The sequence below is a fragment of the Borostomias antarcticus genome, assembly GCF_949987555.1.
Source record: "Borostomias antarcticus genome assembly, chromosome: 2".
Taxonomy (NCBI): Eukaryota; Metazoa; Chordata; class Actinopteri; order Stomiiformes; family Stomiidae; genus Borostomias; species Borostomias antarcticus.
This window is the reverse complement of record NC_140235.1, coordinates 37,556,294-37,578,381: the sequence shown is the minus strand read 5'-3', so window position 1 is coordinate 37,578,381 and position 22,088 is coordinate 37,556,294. Positions and strand designations below refer to the sequence as shown.

Below are 22,088 nucleotides of genomic sequence, written 5' to 3'. Positions count from 1 at the left end.
TTAACGATGCTCCTCTCGCCTCATCTCTGTTGTGTCCCTACAGGTGCCCCAGTCCTAAAACCCTGGCGGGGGAGGCTAATCTTCTGTTTTGGTGTGTGTGCGTGTGTGTGTGTGTGTGTTGTGTATGCAGGCATGAGGCATCTCCCAAACAGAGCAGGGTTGAAATGAGGACTCTGCCACCAGGGCACAGCTGGCAGGGAGGGTACAGTAGCAGAAGAAGAAATGCAACATGCAACGAGACAGTTGGAGGGGGTAAAATGATACACCCAGCTCATTCATTGTTAATGGACTGAGTAGCGGTATATCAGAGACACTCTAAAAAGAAGAGAGTGCTCTCACACTGGTTTGGTGACAGATTTCCAGAGCAGAGATGGCTTGTGGGTAATGGAGTTCATAGGCATGGGATGCTATACTGTAACTAATACTGCACATTCCTACGGTTTGTCCTCTGAACAGTACAGGAGCGAGAAACAAACTGAGTGTGTGAAGACTCTGGCTCCCGATCTGTGTGTTTGAGAGTGTATTGAAAGAGGGAGGGAGAGGGATAGAGAGAGAGAGAGAGAGAGAGAGAGAGAGAGAGAGAGAGACAGAGGAAGAGTGAGAGAGGGAGGGAGAGAGAGAGACAGAGGGAGAGTGAGAGAGGGAGAGAGAGAGAGAGGGAGAGAGGGAGATGGAGAGAGAGAGAGAGAGAGAGAGAGAGATGGAGAGAGAGAGAGTGGGGGAGAGAGGGTGAGTGAGAGGGAGGGAGAGGGATGGAGAGGGAGAGAGAGAGAGAGAGAGAGAGAGAGAGAGGGTTAGGTTAGGACAAACAAAGCAGGATGGGGTTGGGCCAGGATGTCACTGTGGAGACAGAAGAGAAGACAGCCAGAGAAAGGCCAGCGCTGCCGTAAGCAGGGGTGTGTGTGTGTGTGTGTGTGTGTGTGTGTGCGTGTGTGTGTGTGTGTGTTTGTGTGTGTGTTTTTTCATGAATGTATGTTTGTACCATTATGGGAACTACATGTTTATGTGTAGGTGTGATGGAATGGACCGAGCTGTGTGTGTGTGTATGTGTGTCTGTGTGTGTGTGTGTGTGTGTGTGTGTGTGTGTGTGCATGCGTATGTGTGTTGTGTGTGTGTGTGTGTTCGCAAACTGAATGCGCGTGGCCGTACACCCGCCGAGTCCCTGCCTGCGCCATATAAGGACATGCAACTACAGGGTCGTGCTCCGGTCATCCACGCCCTCGACTCGACAACTTTTCGATAGCATAATGGTTAATGATCAGATCGAATCCAGCATGGGGAATCAAAATCAGATTTTTATTTAGCCAAGTAGGCTTCTTCCTACGAGGAATTTGCCTCAGTGCATAAACATAGTGAGACAGGACAGTGCAAAATACAAAGTGATAGAATGCAATATACAATAGCCTACAGTCTACAAAAATGTGGGCTATAAAATACACAGTTGTCATCGCATGCATGCCCAAACAAAGATCTCAAGACCGGACTCCACCTGTCATATTTAGCAGCGTCAGTAAGATGCATGGGATGATATTAGCCTACTCGGACAGTGACCGCTGTATCTGGAGAAGGACACACAGTTGGACCCAGTGCATTGGTGACACTATTGGAAAGATGTCCCTGTACAGCACTCTTGCTTTATAAAATAATGAAAACCCTAAAAAATGTTAAAAGATATTCTAAATGATACAAATATGATTGTATTGTAATTCTATAATGTTATACAACTGTATATTTGAAGTAAACGCAATAACAAAGGATTTTAAATGAACATGTCTTTCACACAAATATGTCCTGCTCTTCCGTGTTGGTAGATTCTGTTCTTAGTTCCCACATGTGAGAACATTGGTGATGCCAGAATCTTCTTGGAAACGGTGTTCAGTGGAGTTTAAGAAGAAACGCTTCCTAAGAAATTATTCTCTCAACGACACTTCATGCCAATTACTGTAGTTGGGAAGAGTAAATGGACTGGACCTATTTAGCACTTTTATCCAAAGTGCTTTATAATGGTCTCTCATTCACCCACTCACACATTCTCACAGCAATGGCGGCAGCTGCCATGCAAGGTGCTAGCCGAGCAATCTGGGGTTCATGTCTTGCCCGAGGACCCTTCGACATACGGACAGGAGGAGCCGGGATTTGAACCGCCGACCCTACGATCATTGGACGACACGCTGTACCTCACTAGCTACAGCTGCCCCTAAAGAGAGTATTAAAGGTTGAAAAAGAAGAAAATGTAAAATTTTCCCCAAAAGTTTTAGTCATACAAGTGTAGGTGGATCACAGAGCACTGACCCTCCCTGTGGCCAGGCCTGACCCGGGCCTGACTACAGGACTGTAGGTCCACACACGGCACCCCAACCGCTAGCAATAACATAACACGCAACTGATCAATAATTCAAGCATGGCCGCATCGCATTGCATGGTTGCTAAAATGTATGCTAGAAATACCCTGAGCCCACCCTCAACCTGTACTGCTACGTTGCCTTGACAACCGTTTCCACAGTGACAGTGTGTGTGTGTGTGTGTGTGTGTGTGAGAGAGAGAGAGAGAGAGAGAGAGAGAGGCGAGGTCACTCTCCCTTGGGCTCAGCTCAGTGACAGGGAGTGACAGGTGACAGACAGCTACGGGTTGGGATGTCCGTCAAGTCAGGTGTGTTTGGACAGGTTACATCCTGTCTCCCAGGTGTGTGTGTGTGTCCGTGCGTGTGTGTGTGTGTGTGTCCATAGCTCAGCTCACTGTTAGGGCATTGCTGTGGCTCGGCACTTGGGCCCTGGTGACTGACACAGGGAGAGAGGGGGATGGAGAGAGAGAGAGAGAGAAAGAAAGAGGGAGAGTGAGTGGAGAGATGAGGCAGGGAGACAGATGGATGTAGCGATGCTGCTGAAAGGACAGAGAAAGGGGAAAGGTGAGAGACGGAAACGAGAGAGAAATAAGTGTGTGTGTGTGTTGTCTTGCTGGACTGGCAAAAAAAATCAGCAAAACAGTTAGTTAAGTACTATTCTGTGTCTGTCATCATTGGAAAAGACGCTGCTGCCTATATCCATAAATAGCTTTGATCTACCTGCTGGGACTACATTATGTGAATGTGATCTTGCACTGCATCGTGTGACTCTTGCTTCTGTTGGATTTTGGTATTGATTTGTATCTTTGATTGAAAATCCAATAAAGAAATTGAAATGTGTGTGTGTGTGCCTGTGTGTGGGGGGGGGGGGGTTGTGGAAGACAGCTGGGTGTGCCAGCTTGGTGGTGTGGAAGCAACCAGATCTTCGGTCCGTGTCGACATGCTCCTCAGCTGGGCCTCGCGCTTGAGACAGCCAGAGATGAATCAGACAAGGCCTCAGATTAGACAACGCTAATCGCTAAGACGTTGAGTTCAGCTGGACAGTGTTCAGTGTCTGTGGTTGAGCAGGAAACGGGTCCTGGCTTTTTTCAGCCCCGGCGACTTAATGACGCCGGCGCTTATTGCGTTTGCAAGCATCCGATGTGGCACACGTGCGCGCACACACACACACACACACGCAGGCACGCACTCACATGTGAGAAGGCAGGGGAGGGGGGTGGGTGGGTGGGAGTTGCTATAGAACCCCTCTCCTCCAGGTAGAATCGTGGCAGTGAAAACGTCACACACCTCGTTTGTCTCATATGAGAGCAGTCGTATTCATATAGACTGATCTGACGCTCATAGAGAGCGGTCGTATTCAGATAGACTGATCTGACGCTCATATGAGAGCGGTCGTATTCATATAGACTGATCTGACGCTCATATGAGAGCGGTCGTATTCATATAGACTGATCTGATGCTCATATGAGAGCGGTCGTATTCATATAGACTGATCTGACGCTCATATGAGAGCGGTCGTATTCATATAGACTGATCTGACGCTCATATGAGAGCGGTCGTATTCATATAGACTGATCTGATGCTCATATGAGAGCGGTCGTATTCATATAGACTGATCTGACGCTCATATGAGAGCGGTCGTATTCAGATAGACTGATCTGACGCTCATATGAGAGCGGTCGTATTCATATAGACTGACCTGACGCTCATATGAGAGCAGTCGTATTCATATAGACTGATCTGATGCTCATATGAGAGCGGTCGTATTCATATAGACTGACCTGACGCTCATATGAGAGCAGTCGTATTCATATAGACTGATCTGATGCTCATATGAGAGCGGTCGTATTCATATAGACTGATCTGACGCTCATATGAGAGCGGTCGTATTCAGATAGACTGATCTGACGCTCATATGAGAGCGGTCGTATTCAGATAGACCGATCTGATGCTGCTCTCTTTCACTCCTGCCGTCACACACACAGGCAGTCACACATCAGCATATGCACACACACACACACACACACACACAAACTAATCGTGACTCAAGGAAATGTAAGCTGTCCTGTTTCGCAACACAGCGGATATTGGAACAGACTGTTTCCAGAGTGCGTCTCACCTAGGAGAGGACGAGGGGAGCAGCTGGCCTGACTGATACAGCTCTGCTCTGCGCTGGAAGAATGATTCAATCTTCCCTGAAACACCAAAGAGGTCTAGATCTGGAGTGATATGACATGGGCTCAGTGCACAATTCTGGCACAAACACTCACGTTGGGAGCACGGCATGCGCTAACACAGACACACACACACACACACACACACACAGACACACACACAGAGACACACACACTAAACTAGAGAGACACAACGGATGGAGAGCTGCCTCAGGGGCATTGATCGCCACCGGAGAGCAAAATGTCAGTCAACCCGGGAGCGAGTTCCCTATCATCGCCATGGCAACCCCTCAGCCAGACACCGGGGGCTTCGGACGGGTTCGGATTACGGCCAACGACCGTCGTCGGAAGACTACAACACCCGCGAGCCCACCGCGGCGTTGCCGTACGTTCGCCTCTACCTTTCCCTCGCCAAACAGGTGGCGTCGCGCGGCACACGGGCGTCAACGCCGCCTCCGTGCCGAGCCCCAGCAGGGGGGGGGGGGGGGGGGGTGCGATGTTCCTGTTTCCACACCTCCTCCCTCCTCCTCCTCTGTCTGTCTGTCCGTCCGTCTGTCTCAACACAGCAGCAGGGAGAGGCTTCCCCAGCCGCCAGGGCTAGGCTAAAACCACAAACCGTGCGGACGCCTCACACATACAGCGCACACACACACGCGCGCACACACCCTCACGCATACTAGCAACACTCGCAGGCACAACACCCAGGAGATGGAGCGGTGGATCGAACGAGAGAGAGGGAAAGAGAGAGAGAGAGAGAGAACGAAAGAGAGCCGCCATGCAGTGGAAAGAGGAAGCAGTGACAGAGGAGCAGTATTTACCGCGTGCGTGCGTGAGCCCCGGCTAGCGCTGTAGCACGGTTAGCCTGGCGTCTGAGCGGATGCTCCTAGTCCTCCTCCTCCCCCTCTCCCTCCCTCTCGTCTCTGGGTGGGAGATGTGAAATGTCAACCGGCTGCGGCGGCAGCAGCAGCATCCTCGGCTCCTGGGCCTGCGTCTCTGTGTGTGTGTCTCTCTCTCTCTCCTCTTGCTCTCTCCTCCTCCTCCTCCTCCTCTCTGTCTCTCCACCCCCTGACTCGCTCTCTCTCTCTCTCTCGCTTGATCCACCACTCTGCCTCTCTTCCACGATCCCCTTTTCTCTCTGGCCGTCTCGTTCCTCCACTCCCTCACTCACTCGCCCCTGACTCTCTCTCTCTCTCTCTCTCCTTTACTCGCCCCCCCCCTCCTCCTGCCTTTCTCGCTCTCTCTCTCCTTCTCTCTCTCCTCCTCCTCTCTCTCTCCTCCTCCTCCTCTCTCTCTCTCTCTCTCTCACGAGCTCTCATTGTGCAGCGAGCTGCAGAATCTACAGGGCTGAATTAATCTCCCACCCCTTCCAGCGGCAGTAGTAGCAGCGATAGCAGGCATCCAGAGGGGCTGGGGTGGGTTGGATCGGGAGCTGTCCTACCAGGAGGAGGCTGCCCGGCCAGAGGATGGGCTTGTAGGGATACTGGTCCTGGGGCTGCCTGCCTGCCTGCCTGCCTGCCTGCCTGCCTGCCTGCCTGCCTGCCTGCCTGCCTGACTGGCTGACTGGCTGGCTGGCTGGCTGACTGACTGACTGGCTGGCTGGCTGGCTGGCTGGGTGACTGACTGACTGACTGACTGACTGACTGACTGACTGACTGACTGACTGACTGACTGACTGACTGACTGACTGACTGACTGACTGACTGGCTGGCTGGCTGACTGGCTGACTGGCTGACTGACCGGTTGGTTGGCTGGCTGACTGACTGACTGACTGACTGACTGACTGACTGGCTGACTGACTGACTGACTGACTGGCTGGCTGACTGACTGACTGACTGACTGACTGACTGGCTGGCTGGCTGACTGGCTGGCTGACTGACTGACTGACTGACTGGCTGGCTGACTGGCTGGCTGGCTGGCTGGCTGACTGCAGGATGCTAGCTCCCTCCTGTTCGCGTGTCCCCTCCTCCGCTCTCCTCCTTACGGCCGTGTGAAGCAGCCATGGTGGGCTGTGCCTATGGGGTGGGGCTAATTGAACACTGGCGGGGGGCAGGGTTGATTGATTATGTGACGGGCCCCTTGGTTCTGCCTGCCTTGCCTGTGTGTGTGATCTTTCCAGGCCGGAGCTGGTGGGCGGGGCCAGGAGGGCCGTCAGCCTGATTGAGCGGTTACCTGGGTGATTGGGAGCACCTTTGTTCGTCCGATTGTTTTTCACTGCTAAAGTTTTCACATTTGGAAATACATGGAAGTGAATGAGCCATAGTTAGCCGTCAGCTGCATTCACTTCTATGTATTTCCAAACGCGAAATGGTAATGATGAGTTTGTAACCCCGATAGTGTATTCAGCCTGTTATTTTGACTATTTTGGTTCTTGACTTCCGCATCCATACCATCAATTACGTCAGACTGACCATTATGGCAGCTGAAGTGAATAAAGCGAATAATGTTCCACGCCATCAGTGGTGTAGGTTCCGGTGCGGTACCTACAACGGCTCTCACGGGCTGGCTAGATATGAATATTCAATGTTTCCCCTAGTGCTAAAAATAGTTTCCCTGTCAGGCTAAAAATAAATATTTGTTTAATGCCAAAACTTGAAGACTTTAATATCGCTAACATTTTTAGCATAGGTTAATGGAGTTTAATATAGCGAATATTAGCATCACGGCTAGTGCGGACAATTCCTGGGTTTGACACATATAGCTATAGCCTATCGTCTAGTATTCATTGCTGACGCTAATAGTGAGGATGTTGTGATGTCCCATTCAAATCTTATTCAGCAGGGTCTACATACGTAAATATATCTAATGTATAATAATGTAATATACATATGGGGTGGCCGTATAGCTCAGGGGTAGTGCGGGTCGTCCAATGATCATAGGGTCGGTGGTTCGAATCCCGGCTCCTTCTGACTGCATGTCGAAGTGTCCTTGGGCAAGACACTGAACCCCAAATTGCTCCCAAATTGTGGGCGGGGCCAGGAGGACCGTCAACCTGGCTGATTGGGAGCCCCTGGGCTCAGCTGGCCAAGCCTCCTACTGTACTTATGCAATGTTATTCATTGTTCTGGGAGATCATCTCCCAGGCACACACTGTGTATGTGTGTCTGTGACCTACGTTGTTTATCTAAATATTTGGTTATTCTGAGTTTTGGTTATCGGTCTCCCCTTTTTGGTTTTGGTTATGTCCTCTTCTTGAGCCGGTCATGACAATTAATGCTGCCACTCTCATGCAGCCAAATCATGCTAATTGCTAGCATGCTAATAGCGCATGGCGCCTAGTCTGGATGAAACATGGCAGAATGCTCCCGGCAATGCTAGTGTTGGTATAGCAACGACGTTCTGATTACATCACCATTCCGATTACATCATCCGGACACATTTTGGTACCAGGACACTATTTGGAATGACAGAGACCTTCGCAGTGTGTGTGTGTGTGTGTGTTTTTGTGTGTGTGTGTGTGTGTGTGTGGTTATTGGAGGCATGACTAACAGGGGAGGAAGTGGGTGATTTACCATCAGATAACGTGTCAAACAAAGAGCTAGAGGCTTGTTTGTTAAAACAATTACGCAACTCAGATTTGTGTTTATTTATGTGTTTATTTATGTGTGTGTGTGTGTGTGTGTGAGAGAGAGAGAGAGACATAGGGAGAAAGAAAACAATACAAATGTGTCAGAATAACCTGTGTACAAAGGAGGAGAGGTACAAATACAGTATGGAGAGACAGGCCCAAAATAACTCCACTTCTATACACACAGTAATTACGTTAAAGGACCATACCGGTCTAGATATGATTTGATCTCGGCCGGGTTTCCCGAACGAGTTAAGGAGCACTTAACTCCAAAGTACTTCTTAACTCCCATACAAAGGGTTGCTTAAGAAGGTTCTTTATCGGGAAACCCGACCATTAGCATTTTCGCGTTTAACTTACATTTCAAAAGTTGAACGTGATGGCTTCACAACCTAATTTTAAATTGTTCCCTCGTTGGGCTGAAAAACTCGCCCCAGTTAGTTTCAAATAATTTTCAGTAGTAGTAGTAATTATTTTCGTTTTAAACCTCTTTGCACAGCCTATGGCAACGGCCTGTCTTCTTCCTGTTTACATGGTAGCCGTTGCTAGGAATGCTGGGTAGAGAATCTAGCATAGGTGGATTAGAGAATATAGCGCAGGAGTTCAATGGATTCAAATGAAAATGATATAAAATAAAAACTACTGAAAACTATTTTAAACTAACTGGGGCAAGTTTGTCCATCACATTCAACTTTTGAAATGTAAGTAAAACGCGAAAATGCTGATATACTTTAACGTGAGCTTTGCTTGGGAAAATTGATTGCGGTAATGTGATATACGTTGGGTGACTAGTTTAAGGAGCTCAAATCATATTTAGACCAGTATGGTTCTTTAATACAGTATGACTGTGTGAACTGGAGGAGGACAGATAAGCGCTCTGTCCTGGAGTGGTGGGGGACTCAGGTGCTGTTCCTGTATGCTTGATTGGTGGAATGATTTTACCGTTGTTGTGCTGCTGCTCTTACGCTTACTGACGGCTCACACTGTAATCCGTTCATCTTTAAAAACATAACCGTACACACACACATCAAGAAACAAGCACAAACACACACACACATATCGAGAAACACACACACATCGAGAAACACGCACAAACACACACATATATCGAGAAAAGCACACACACACACTTTGAGAAACACACACAAGCACACACACACACACACACACACACATACATACAGTAGAGTACATAGACTACTAATAATGATACCATATTGGCTTAGTCACTGCATGTGCGTGTGCCCAGTGCTGTAAATACCGATTAATGACTTAATCCAATCAGTAGGATTGTAAGTAATCCAGGAAGGCTCTATATTCTAATGGCTGCATATTTTTAGCACAGAGATTGGTTGGTCCTTACTTTAGTTATTGCTTTAATATCCAGACAGAGGATTCAGGACATTCTGAAGTACAGTAGCCTACTGTATTGAAGAATCGACTGTACTGTAGACTGACATGTAGCTTTAACAGCCTTTTCAATAGGAGCAAAACACTATTGCTTGATTAGGAAGACCTAGCCTGGTGTTGCCATCACGTGAGCTTACATTCTGTTTCTCTCCGCAGATCAGTCTAGCCATGGTCCTGTTAACACTGAGTTCCACCTGGCAGATATATGCCGGGCCGATCACAACCTTTTATCTAATAAGGGGCAGGGTTTGATACAATTACTGTACCCACTTGAAACGATGATACGACCACGTTTCGTTGCTCTGATTGGTTATACAGTAGGTCTATCCAATTGTGTCCAGAGGCACTTTGGTCTGTGATCAAAATGACTGGTCTGAGACCAAAATGCCTCAGGAATTTGGAATGCCCCTTGGAATTTGCAAATAAACTCAGCGGTTCCAGACCCCCTTGCATTGCGAACGGGGTCTGGTGAAGCCAGGCCAGAGAAGACAGGCCTGTTGTATAAATTTGAAGCATTAGGTTTGTGGTGTTACCCAAGTGCAAGTGATCATAACTCAAAGGCAGAACATCTACTGGTACAGTATATTCTCAAACTAACCTCTGGATAAGTCATGTGCCTGGAATGAGCCCCCTGGTATCTGATGGGATTACGGCCTGGACTCTGTCTGGATCAAATCTGCTGTGATGAATGCAGACATAAACCATGCTGCCCAGCTCTGAACCCAGTGCCTGTGTGTGTGTGTGTGTGTGTGTGTGTGTGTGTGTGTGTGTGTGTGTGTGTGTGTGTGTGTGTGTGTGTGTGGGCGTGTGTGTGTGTGTGGGCGTGAGTGTGTGTGTGTGTGCGCACGCGCCAGTGTGTGTGCATGTGCGCGTGTGTGTGCCTGTGTGTGTGCGTGCATGTGTGTGTGTGCGGACTAGAACACAACCCAGCTTCAGTAGCCGTAAGGGTGCATATAATTCATATACTGTAACAGCAGCTTCATCCCAGGGCACCACACTGACAGAAACATACAAGACATATTCTACATCTGCGCTGCGCTTTTAGAGTCGTCCTTCACTGAGGGGGGTAATGGAGTTATGGAGGCGGCCTGATCCAGCTAAAAGACCACTGCTGTCTGGGTCCCAATTCAATTACCGACGGACGGAGGCCTCAGCCAACACACATTCTTAATAACGCCCAGGAAGCCTTCGCCAAAACAACGCAAACCCCCCGGGGGCCTCGAGTTTCAATGAGCGCCAATAAAATTGCCATGTGTTTGAATGAGGAATATTAACCCTGTGATTTTGTCGCCATGTCTTTGATTAGTACTTATTAGTGGTGCTAATTATGAGCCTGGTACTAGGCTGCTATTAGCCTCTATATGAATTAGTGCTTCTTCCTATTAGCATCGTTATTGCCCAGATCGTCAGCACTATCATTGAGCCTGGGCCTGGGATCTCACGGAAGGGTTGCCATGGGGACGGTGTCCAGGGGGGTTTTAGCGGGAGTGAGGCCCTCCTTTAAAGACACACGGGGAAGGTCATTCCTCACCTGGGGTTCCTCTCCTCAACTGCCCGTCACAGAGAGGGGGTGCCAGTGAAGGAGGTGTTACGGGCTGCTCACACGCTTCCGTTTGATGCGTGTCCGTCGACGTATGGCGGAAGGCGTGTCTGCCGCACGCGACAACAACCAAATCCCGCCTTGCGATGACGTCTTTCTCCGTCAAGACATCCGATTGGTCGGCAGCTCCGGCAACGCATCTGAAAGTTGAACATTTCTCAACTTTCGACGCTAGCAACGCAGGCAACGCAACGCACCGGGACAACAACGGAACCAGAATGCCGTTCGGCTGCAGCCATTGAAAGTGAATGGCATCCGGCAATGTTGACGCATCAAACGCAAGCGTGTGAGCAGCCCATTAGGCTTCCAGCAGCAGCAGCAGCAGCCTCTGGTTCTAAAGCATCCTTCCGTCAAACCTGGCAACCCGATCACTTGTCACAGTTTAGGGGGTGGCCCTAAACTGGCAACCCCCCACCATGACTAACTCACCCTGCTCTGCACTGGTAGTGAAGTCACGCGGTGATTCACCAGTGGTAGTATGTTTTTGAAGGATGCTCACGTGCTAGCTACACCCCATCATGAGCACAGCCCGTATCAACAGGGTAAATATGCAGATCTAAGCATCCTCACGCAACCTAGTGCATGAGCTATGCACACACACACACACACACACACACGTACACATGCGTATTCCCACACTCATGTACAGTATAGAATATGGTCTGGCACACTTCTACAACATCATACAGTACTATCAAATAAATCATTGATAACCCACTTACATATTTCATCATCTCTGCTATATATATATATATATATATATATATATATATATATATATATATATATATATATATATATATAAACAAAGCAAAAATGGAGAGCCATTGCCATTAGAATCACTGAGACACTGACCTCTGAGGTTGACAGACATGACAATCGATTGCCAGGTCACACCGACGCCAAGCCCCCGTGAAATGTCGGCGCTGGAGTGCTTGCGTGCGCGCCGCCTCTTTATTTAACATCTCCTTTGGGTGAAATTGATTTGGACGCACTGGAGCTTGTAACAGAAGCAGCCATTATGGTCTGTCACTTTCCCTTTGCCAGTCTGTCCCTTCGTGCTAGCGGGCCTGTTGCCAGGACAACAGCTCCCGCCCCTTGGCACCCGGGGCGTTGGGGAGGGGCGGGGAGCGGCTCTCTCCCCCTTCCCCTCCCTCTCCCTCTCCCCCTTCCCCTCCCTCTCCCCCTTATAGGTCCACGTCCTCCACGCTCTCATGGCTGCACGATGCCCACTGCCCCGGCCAAGACCCAGGGAGCATCTGTTTACTGTCCGGGCAGTGCGCTAAAGGAACGAGGCGGTACGGTATACACCCCACCCAAACCATACACATTCTCTGAGGACGTGAGATTCTGATCTCAGCGAGTGCAGTAAAGGGGAAGATAGGTAAATTAGGGATCAACCAACGCCTCCCAGGCTGGGGGGCGGGGCTTCAAACGAACGCCGCTAATCTGAGAGGATGGAGAATGTGATCACAGCCACTGATAGCCTGCTGCATTACGCTGGGCCACAGGAAACACAGAGAACTGAGCGAACGAGAGAGGAGGATAGAGGAAGAGACAGAAAAAGAGAGAGAGAGAAAGAAAAAGAGAGATAGAGAAAGTGAGAGAGAGAAAGATAGAGTAAGAGAGAGAGAGAAGGATGGAGTGAGAGAGAGAGAAAAAAGAGAGAGAAAGATAAGAGTAAGAGAGAGAAATACATTAAGGACAGAGAAATAAATAAAGAGTGAGAGTGTGAGAGAGAGAGAGAGAGAGAGAGAGAGAGAGAGAGAGAGAGAGAGGAAGGACCAGAGAGACTCACCAGCGCCTTGTACTGCTGCTTCTCCTGGCGAAGCGTGGCCACCTCAAGCTTCAGGGCGCGGTTCCTGTCCTCCAGCAGCCGGAGGCGGGTCACGTCGTGGCCTGAGAGGGGCGTGGCCTGGAGGAGCGCTGCTTCATGTCTCAGCTGCAGGAGAAAACATGATGACGCTGAATCGTAGGCAGCCAGGGCAGTCTTGTTTAATGCTAAGCAGGCTTGGTCCTGGGCAGCACTTGGATGGGAGACCGGGTTGTAGCTAGTGGGAGTGGGGGGGGGGTGTGACTGTGCGTGTGTGTGTGTGTGTGTGTGTGTGTGTGTGTGTGTGTGTGTGTGTGTGTGTGTGTGTGTGTGTGTGTGAGTGTGTGTGTGTGTATCTGTGTGTGTGTGTGTGTGTCTCTGTGTGTGTGTGTGTGTGTGTGTGTGTGTGTGTGTGTGTGTGTGTGTGTGTGTGTGTGTGTGTGTGTGCACAGTACTGTATGTGTGTGTGTGTGTGTGTGTGTGTGGGGGGGGGGGGTCTTCTCTCTGATAACTCCCAAAATGCCTGAGAGTACAATCACTCACACCAAATCAGAAAGACCAAAAAATGTCAGCACCCAAAAGTTGCACTAAAACCTACTTCTCTAAAACAACAGTTAAAAGAGATGCAACTGTCAGCCGTTCCAGATTCTATTTGTTCAGGCATCGGTCGGACGCCCATCCCCGGGGGCCTGTCATGAAGAGGACAGGGCTGAGGCTGTGACTGGGGCCAGAGTGTAGGTAGAGTGGGCCCAGTCTTGAAGGGACAGCTTAGTCCTGCCTCTGTCCCTGACTGCTGAAATTAGCCACCTCCCAATGGACATGTCTCCCAGGGCTCTGTTTAAACACTCCATCGCCCCAGGGGTGGGTGTTTGCGGCTGCAGCTGCTGCCACTGCGTGTGTGTGTGTGTGTGTGTGTGTGTGTGTGTGTGTGTGTGTGTGTGTGTGTGTGTGTGTGTGTCTGCGCGTGTGCGTCTGCTACGTGTGTGTGTGTGTTATCCTCCACAGACCGCATCGCCACAAACACAGCTCTGCGTCTAGGGAAAGAGACAGAAGGCCCTCTCACAGAAGCATTCTGGGAGAGTGATGTCACGGGGCGCTGTGGCGCGGGCGGGAGCCGTCAGAAGCCGTCCCTGGTGGGGTGTAGTTGCCCCCGCTGGGTCCCCGAGGGAGGCACTTAGCCAGCCCAGGCACCGCTACATCCAGAGATATAAAAAGAAACCTATCCTCCACATCCACCTAGACAAAAGCAACCTGCAGTGCATCACTTTGAAAGCCTGCCAAGAATCGTCTCGTATCTCTCCATCTCTTTCCTTCCGGTAATCCGCTATCTCTCCACCTTTGTTTCATTACCATCATCCATCAGGAGCACATTTGGCGGAAAAAAAAGGTTTCCATGACTCAGAATATCTGCTTTCAGTGCTACTTAAGTGTAGCCTGGCGGCGCCATCCTGTTCACGTGAGCTCACGTTCTGCTCGCCACGGATCAGTCTGGACTTCTCCCCATCCACAGCGATTTCCAGAAATTACATGTTAACCGCGCCAATCGGGGACTGCGTTCTAGCTGCTGTTCTGCCCACCCCCCCCCCCCCCCCAGTAGAACGTAGCCCCTGATTGGTTCCCGTAGTTGATGCGCGAATGAAATACAGGCCGCTGGCAAAACAGTCCACCGAAGCGACGAGCGGTAGATTAAGGTTAATAGAATAAACACAGCCATAAGTGTGGTTATTGCAGAAATACACTCAATAACAACAATTACACAAGACCAAGAGTATGCACTAGTGGAGTTTATTGGAGTAAAATACATTTTTGCCATTCTTCTGACTGGATATGGTAATGTTTTGCTATGCTGTTTGGCTGAAGGAGTTAAGTCTGTCAGGCAAGTACTCCTGTCCACTGAAGTCGTTCTGGCCGGCTAGAAGTCCAGACTGTATCGCTAAAAGTCTGGCTTCCAGGCTAACTCTTTTATATATATATATATATATTTTTTTTAAAGGCATTTCTGCTTTATTAGGATAGGACAGTGTAAGTACAGGAAAGGTGGGAGAGAAAGAGACATGGGCAAAGGACATGGGCCGGATTTGAACCCACGCCGCTGTGGTAAGGAGTAGCCTTTATATGGTACGCCCCATTGAGCTACCGGGGCGCCCCCCTTCCAGGCTAACTCAAGTAGCACTCAAAACAACTAGAAGATGATTACTGTATATATGCAAAGAAAACGAAAGGACCACAAAAGTTCCATTGGAATATACGTATACTGTAGGTGCATGTATGTCACCCTTTTCACATTCCTCCATATAGTAGACATTCAGGTTGCATTTTGATTGATTAAATAATGAATCAAATATTTAGCGATGTTTGTGTGGTCTGGCACACTTCTACATCATCATACAGTCTCGAAACTCACAGGCGATTCGTAATCCTGACACACATGCCAGTGTGAAAATAAATCACTTACACTTATATTTGTGTCTGTTATAAATACAGAGTATTGTATGTACTGTACATTCCGTCTCTCTAGCTCACACACATGCATACACACACACACAAATCTCTAGAGAGACAGACTGCCAACTAGCCGATCAGCCACCAGCAGACTGGTCACTAACCAGGAAAGTAGACAGGTGGCGAGCCAGACAAAACCGTGTGTGTAGATTAGCCAAGCAGACAGACAGACAGGCAGGCAGACAGACAGACAGACAGACAGACAGACAGACAGACAGACAGACAGGCAGACAGACAGACAGGCAGACAGGCAGACAGGCAGACAGACAGACACAGACAGACAGACAGACAGACAGGCAGACAGGCAGACAGGCAGACAGACAGGCAGACAGACAGACAGACAGACAGACAGACAGACAGACAGGCAGACAGACAGACAGGCAGACAGGCAAACAGGCAGACAGACACAGACAGACAGACAGACAGACAGGCAGACAGACAGACAGACAGACAGACAGACAGACAGACAGACAGACAGACAGACAGGCAGACAGGCAGACAGACAGATATCCACACAGCCAGAAAACCAGACAGACAGATATCCACACAGACAGACAGACGGACGGAAGAACAGACCGACAGACAGACATGCTGTCGATCAGGAAGTGAGGCAGACAGACAGATGGGTAAGGGGTCATCTCACTCCGAACCCATTTAGACCAAACACCCATCCAGACACCAGAACATGACACATCTGAGAGAGAAATGAACACAACTTCAGTCCCATCTAAAGGAATCCAACCTGCAATCCAATACTCAGCCTATGAGAAACAGCCCTGATATGAAGACCACGCCAAGCAACTAGTTCATATCTATCAATCAATCTATCTATCAACTGTATCAATCAATCAATCAATCTATCTATCTATCTGTCTGTCTGTCTGTCTGTCTGTCTGTCTGTCTGTCTGCCTGCCTGCCTGTCTGTCTGTCTGTCTGTCTATCACACACAATCAGGAGGTATGAGAGTCTCCTCTCTCTCTCTTTCGCTCTCTCTCTCTCTCCCTCTCTCTCTCCCTCTCAGGTCTTCAGTGTAAAAGGTTATGCCATCTTACAGATCCTATCCCACACAGTGAATCCCTTTCAGGGATGCTATGACCATCCATCCCTTTCCCACACATGAATACACACACACACACACACACACACACACACACACGCACACACATCCTGAGACCATTTATCCTCACACACATCCTGAGACCATTTATCTTGGCTCTTCCGTTTTTCGTCTCGCACTGCCCAATAGCCTTGAGGAAGCCCCACATCCTGGAGCCACCCACCCAGACACACACACACACACACACACACACACACACGCCAAGTCCCGCTGGCACCGGCTGGCCCAGTCAAATAGTATCCAGGCCTGCCAGCCCCCCCACACACAGCCCTGGCCTGCCCTTCCCGAACCCCCAATTAGCCCCATACAGCAGCAGCACCAAGCCTTGCATGTCGCCACACACAGTACCCCTGGGCTGGTAGGTCCACCATGTGGTCCAGCAGAGCATCTCCACGGGCAGGGCTGAAAATGAACACCTGCCACCAGCCAAATGCAGGTCAAATTTCCAATTGGCGACTAGATTTCGGTAGGCTATCTGAAAAAAAAAAAAAATTTGGCCGTTAGATTTTTTCATCTAGTCCCCTTGGCAGGTGACTCACCGTGAGCCAAAAAGTTAATTTTCACCACTGTCCACAGGCCTCTTCTAGCTCCAGTGGCCCCCTGCGTTAGCCCCTTGCCTGCTCTGCACACTGTAGCCTAGCCTAGCCTAGCCTAGCTGGGAGGGTTTCACGGCTGTCTTCCTGCCTAAGCCCACAGGCACAGAGGCGGGGGAAGAGCAGCAGAGGAGCACCCAGACACGTCTCTGCAGCATCAGCCTTGATGCGAACGGACAATCAGGAAGACGCGCGCGCACGCACACACACGCTCACACACACACACACACACACAGACACGCTCTGAATAATGCCATGTACAAATGCATCTGGATCATGGGGGGGTATTACTGCTAGCATCATCTGGTTTATCATATCCGTATCTGTGTGTCTATTGATACAGTGTTCCATATCCTGTGTATATTCTGTGTATTCTATCCAAGGGTGTGTCGTTTGTTCCTGTGGAATATAGGGTGGAATATAGTACATAGTATGTAGTATATAGTATAATATAGTATTACGGGAATAGCCACACAATACAGAGGATTAGGACTGCAGTGTGTACACAGACAGCACGCTGAGTGTTGTGGGTAAAAATGTTCCTACCTTAAAGGCAAGTCCCCTCTTTTGTTCTAAAACGACTTTATCCTCCCTCACCGTCACATCGCCATCTGGCAGGGGCGACAGATGTGGCACGTCGCTGTAGCGCGCGTGTGTGTGTGTGTGCGTGGGCGTCTGTGCGTGTTTAGTATGTGCGAGGGGTTTCCAATCCGCGGGCCTGGCGGCTCGTCCAGTCCACAGCCGTAGCGGGCGGACGAGGCTTGAGGCGCCGAGTCAGGCGAACGCTAAGATTTGATCTCACACGCCATCTCTCTCTCTCTCCCTCTCTCTCGTTCCCGCCTCTTCTCGCGCTCTCTCCTCTCACACTCCCCTCCCCTCCCTCCCCCTATCTCTGGCTCTCACGCACACACACACACACACCTCTCCCCCTCTCGCTCACCTACATGCGCACACGCTCAATGCTCGGGGGGGCGGCGGCAGCCTCCGCTCCACTGCCGTCCCACTTGCGGAAAAAAAAACCCACACGCACGAGATGCCCACTCAAGTGTGTCGGCGTTCGTACCGTTGGTCTGCGCAAATCCCCGAGCACTGATGTGTGAATGATTGCATCACGGAGGAGAGTCTCCTCCTCCACACGCGTTCCCTCCCAAAAGCCCTCACTGATGTGCCCTCATCACTAGGACGCAAGAAAAACCCTGGGGCCTCATTTATCATCGTGGATACACCCTTTTTCATTTACACCTGATTTTTGTACTTGCTTTTCGCCGCAAATAATGTGTGATGTATCGTGACAAAACTCGATGGGGAAATATTGTGAGATATATACACAATATTTTCCCATCGAGTTTTGTCATGATACATCACATTATTTGCGGAGAAAAGCAAGTACAAAAAGCAGGTGTAAATGAAAAAGGGTGCTTCCACAATGATAAATGAGGCCCCAGATCTGAGCACTCTGGGTCAAAACTCATGTGTTATCTGGCTCGACCAATAAGATCCCACTTCCACTTCCGTTCAAACTCCTCTCTCCACCCCACTGTTCTCTCGTCCTAGAGACCCATCGTCTTCTAGCCGCCGCCCCCCCCCCCCCTCGTCACCCATGTGCCCCCCCCACACCACCACAGGTTGGGTTAAGTGGAATGTACGCTGCTTCCCTGACTAATTCCCGTCCTCCTAAATCAAAAGAGTCTCCCCACAGCCTTGGAGGTTATGGACTCTAAATGGCTCACGGGAACACGACACAGACCCGCCCATCTGCACTCCCAGCATGCACCCCTCGGTCCTCCCGGTCTGAGATCAGGACCGTAAACGCAGACGCTGTCACTAGTGCGCTGCAGTGCTAGTAGCAGCAGCGTCAGGTATGGGCTAGCTAGCCATTAGCAGCTCTCACCGTCTCATCACACTGATGGTGGAAAGAGAGAAACACTCTCTTCCACTCTGTTGCCTAGCAACCCTGGCTGCTCCTAGCCGAGCCCCCCCCCCTCCAAGACAAAGTCCTTTCTAAGTGCATTGGTTTTTTTGGGTCATATTTCAGATTGGACGGCAAAAATGTAACCACTCCCTATAAAATGCAAATTAATATGAGGTGGCGAGGTAACAAAAAAGCCCAGCCCCTGAGAGAGAGTGAGTGATTGCGCCATCATGATTGTGCTTGAACTGTGATTGGTGGATCCAGGCGCTGGTTGTCAACATTGGGGTGTGTGTGTGTGTGTGGTGTATTCAGAGTGCTATGCTGTCCTCTCCTGGACATAGTTCAAATTGCTTTGAATTGCATGAACAGGTAGAGAGTACCCATGGCTCCCTGTAGCAGCTCACATCCAGTTTAAAACTCTGGTACTAGATGCACTTGTGAGAGGCAAGTAGTATTACGCTACCTACGTTAAAGTCACTGTGGATAAAAGTGTCTAAATGACTGTAATATAATGTAATATAACATGTACGGTGATAAACTAGATGAAAGTCACACTGTAGATGATCCTTTCAGTAGTAAGATGCACGAAATGAAATGTCACAGATGAGAGGATATCTTCGGCTAAGTGACGTGCGGTCTCTCTCTCTCTTACCCGCCCCTTGGTCTGCCGGTGCTGCGTGTTGCGGGCGGCGATGATGGACAGCTGTCTCTGGATCCACAGGAGCTCCGTCTGGGACTGCTTCAGCAGCTCCTCGATGCCACTGGACCTGCAGTGACCGCGCATCGCCGACCGGTACCAGAGCACGCGCGCACACACGCACGCACGGTCCTTAAATCAGAAACACACACACACACACACACATTGCTATGTTTACACGGTACGACACACACAGAAGTACAGCCAAGTAAAGAACACTAACAAACAATAACATCTAAGAACACAGGAAAAACACCGATTGACATTATGCTTACACACACATCATCCACACCCACCCACACACACACATCATCCTCACCGACACACACACACACACACACACACACACATACCGAAAGAATGCTGTCCCTCTCTCCACAGCAGTCGGCTGCACTCCTGCTGGAGGTTGCTAGAGGACTGCCTCTCCTCTCCTGTCCTGTGTGTACACAGGCAGGCTGGGATTATTGATATGTGTTCTCCACTCCGTTACATAAGAGGGAGCAGAAGGAGGATTATTGTATCACAGCACTACAATGCCAGGAGCTGGGGCTAGATCAGCTTTTATCAGCCAATACTAAATCCTCCCTTCTACTCTCAACTCCACTGTTCTCTCTCTCTCTCTCTCTCTCTCTCTCTCACGCATGCACGCACACACCTGTGGCTAGTGTGCTAAAGCTAACATATAGACCAGGGGACAGGGAGGGTTCAGGGTTTAATGCTGCCGAGATCTCTAGGAAAACTACTCAGATTATACTGGTGTTGTTATGCACTTTAAATGCCAAAGCAAATTCCTATGTTACTGTAATCCTGAATAAAGGATATCTGAATCTGATCTGAACTTGGATGACATTCGAATTGAAACCTTTATTTAATCAGGGAAAACAATTGAGAGCAAGCTCTCTTTTTCAATGCCGCCCTGATTACAATAAAAACATATACAGAACTTAAACATGATAACAACATAATAAACATAATGATGAAACAAAACAACACAAAATCACAAAACAAAGTCATGAGATCCAAGAATAAAGACAAGACTATAAGAAACGTGCAGTCGACATGGCGCACACCTTCCATCATAACCTTGAATCTCTCCAGAGAGACAAGTTGGTCCTGCTTTAGGGAGACCTGCAGTCTGTTCCACCTCTCGGGTGAATAAAACTAAAGGCAAACGTTCCTGTCTTGGTGTTACACCGAGGTACGTTCAGCCTTATATGTGAGTGACTTAGGATGGTGTTCCATGTCTCTAAAACCCAAAAGTAAGGACAAGTATAATGGCATCTTGATAGCCAGTGCTTTAATAATAAATAAGACAAGGGACAGCCATCCAACTTTGCTGTACAGAGCAGTGATGGGAGAAATCCATCACCAGTGATAACAGTGCTCTGTGTTATCACTGGTGATGGATGTCTACAATCACTGCTGTATCACTGACTGTATCAAGAGGATTCAGATAAGCATCCCCATAGTCAGATAATATTGTTGATTGCACAATGATCTTACTGCTGGTGGAAAAACAGGCCGTTTGAAAGGAAATCCTATCTTTCCCCTTAGATTCTTGGTGATGTGTTCCACAATGCATGGTAAATTTGTTTATGACATATTATATATGAGATGTATGGTCTTGCCTGACACATGGGACTCCTAAGAAATGTGCATTGTGAATGGGTCTATGACAACTGGAAATGTTGGATACATGTATAAAACAAGGCCTTATCTATTTATGTCTCAACCTCTGTGTAATAGCACATTTTCACTTCCACTACAAAGTCACTACAATACATGTACAGTAGCAACATGGACTCACAATGGGTGTGAATCATCTTTCTGGGTCAGGGCTCTGATTGATTTCACACAGAGAAATGCCTCAATCAATCACACCTCCGTGCTCATCAGCTGTTTGTGTGCGATGCACCCTGCTTGTTCCTGTAAGGCAGCCAGCCTCTTACCTGTACGGATCGTAAAGACAAACTCCGATGGGTGACTTTCTCCTTCTAAACCCCACTGAAGATCTCCTCCATCAACTTCGTCACTCGTCACCCATGTATCCTCTTCTGAGATGCTGGGGAATGGGGATTCTTACTGATTTGACAGGATGTTTTGCTCACAACACCTTGAAAAGCATCTGTCTCTATTCCTTTCCCCACCCCAAGTCAATAATGCCATTGAATATCCCATGTGTCACAATGACGCTGCTCTCAAACAGAAAACTAAAACAAAAATTTAAAGCTAAACTGTATAAACAAAGTATAAAGCTATCAGATTTCCACAGACTAAAGCTGGTTGCTCAGCTCTCTCTCTCTCTCTCTCTCTCTCCATCCCCTCCCTGTCCTGCATTCTGCCAAAACCTTCCCCACCTCAGAG

At 49.1% G+C, this 22,088-nt stretch overlaps 1 protein-coding gene across 1 annotated transcript in view; it reads right to left on the bottom strand.

The window, feature by feature from the left end:
- Positions 1-19,811, bottom strand: part of rimbp2a (RIMS binding protein 2a) — a gene marked incomplete at both ends in the record, with an annotated part of 55,210 nt that extends 35,399 nt beyond the window's left edge. Inside the window, 2 exons of the mRNA XM_084450062.1 lie at positions 12,889-13,032; positions 19,680-19,811. Of these exons, the coding sequence (XP_084306188.1) occupies positions 12,889-13,032; positions 19,680-19,811 (276 nt within the window). The remainder of the gene's footprint in view (positions 1-12,888; positions 13,033-19,679) is intronic.
- Positions 19,812-22,088: the final 2,277 nt, after the last annotated feature.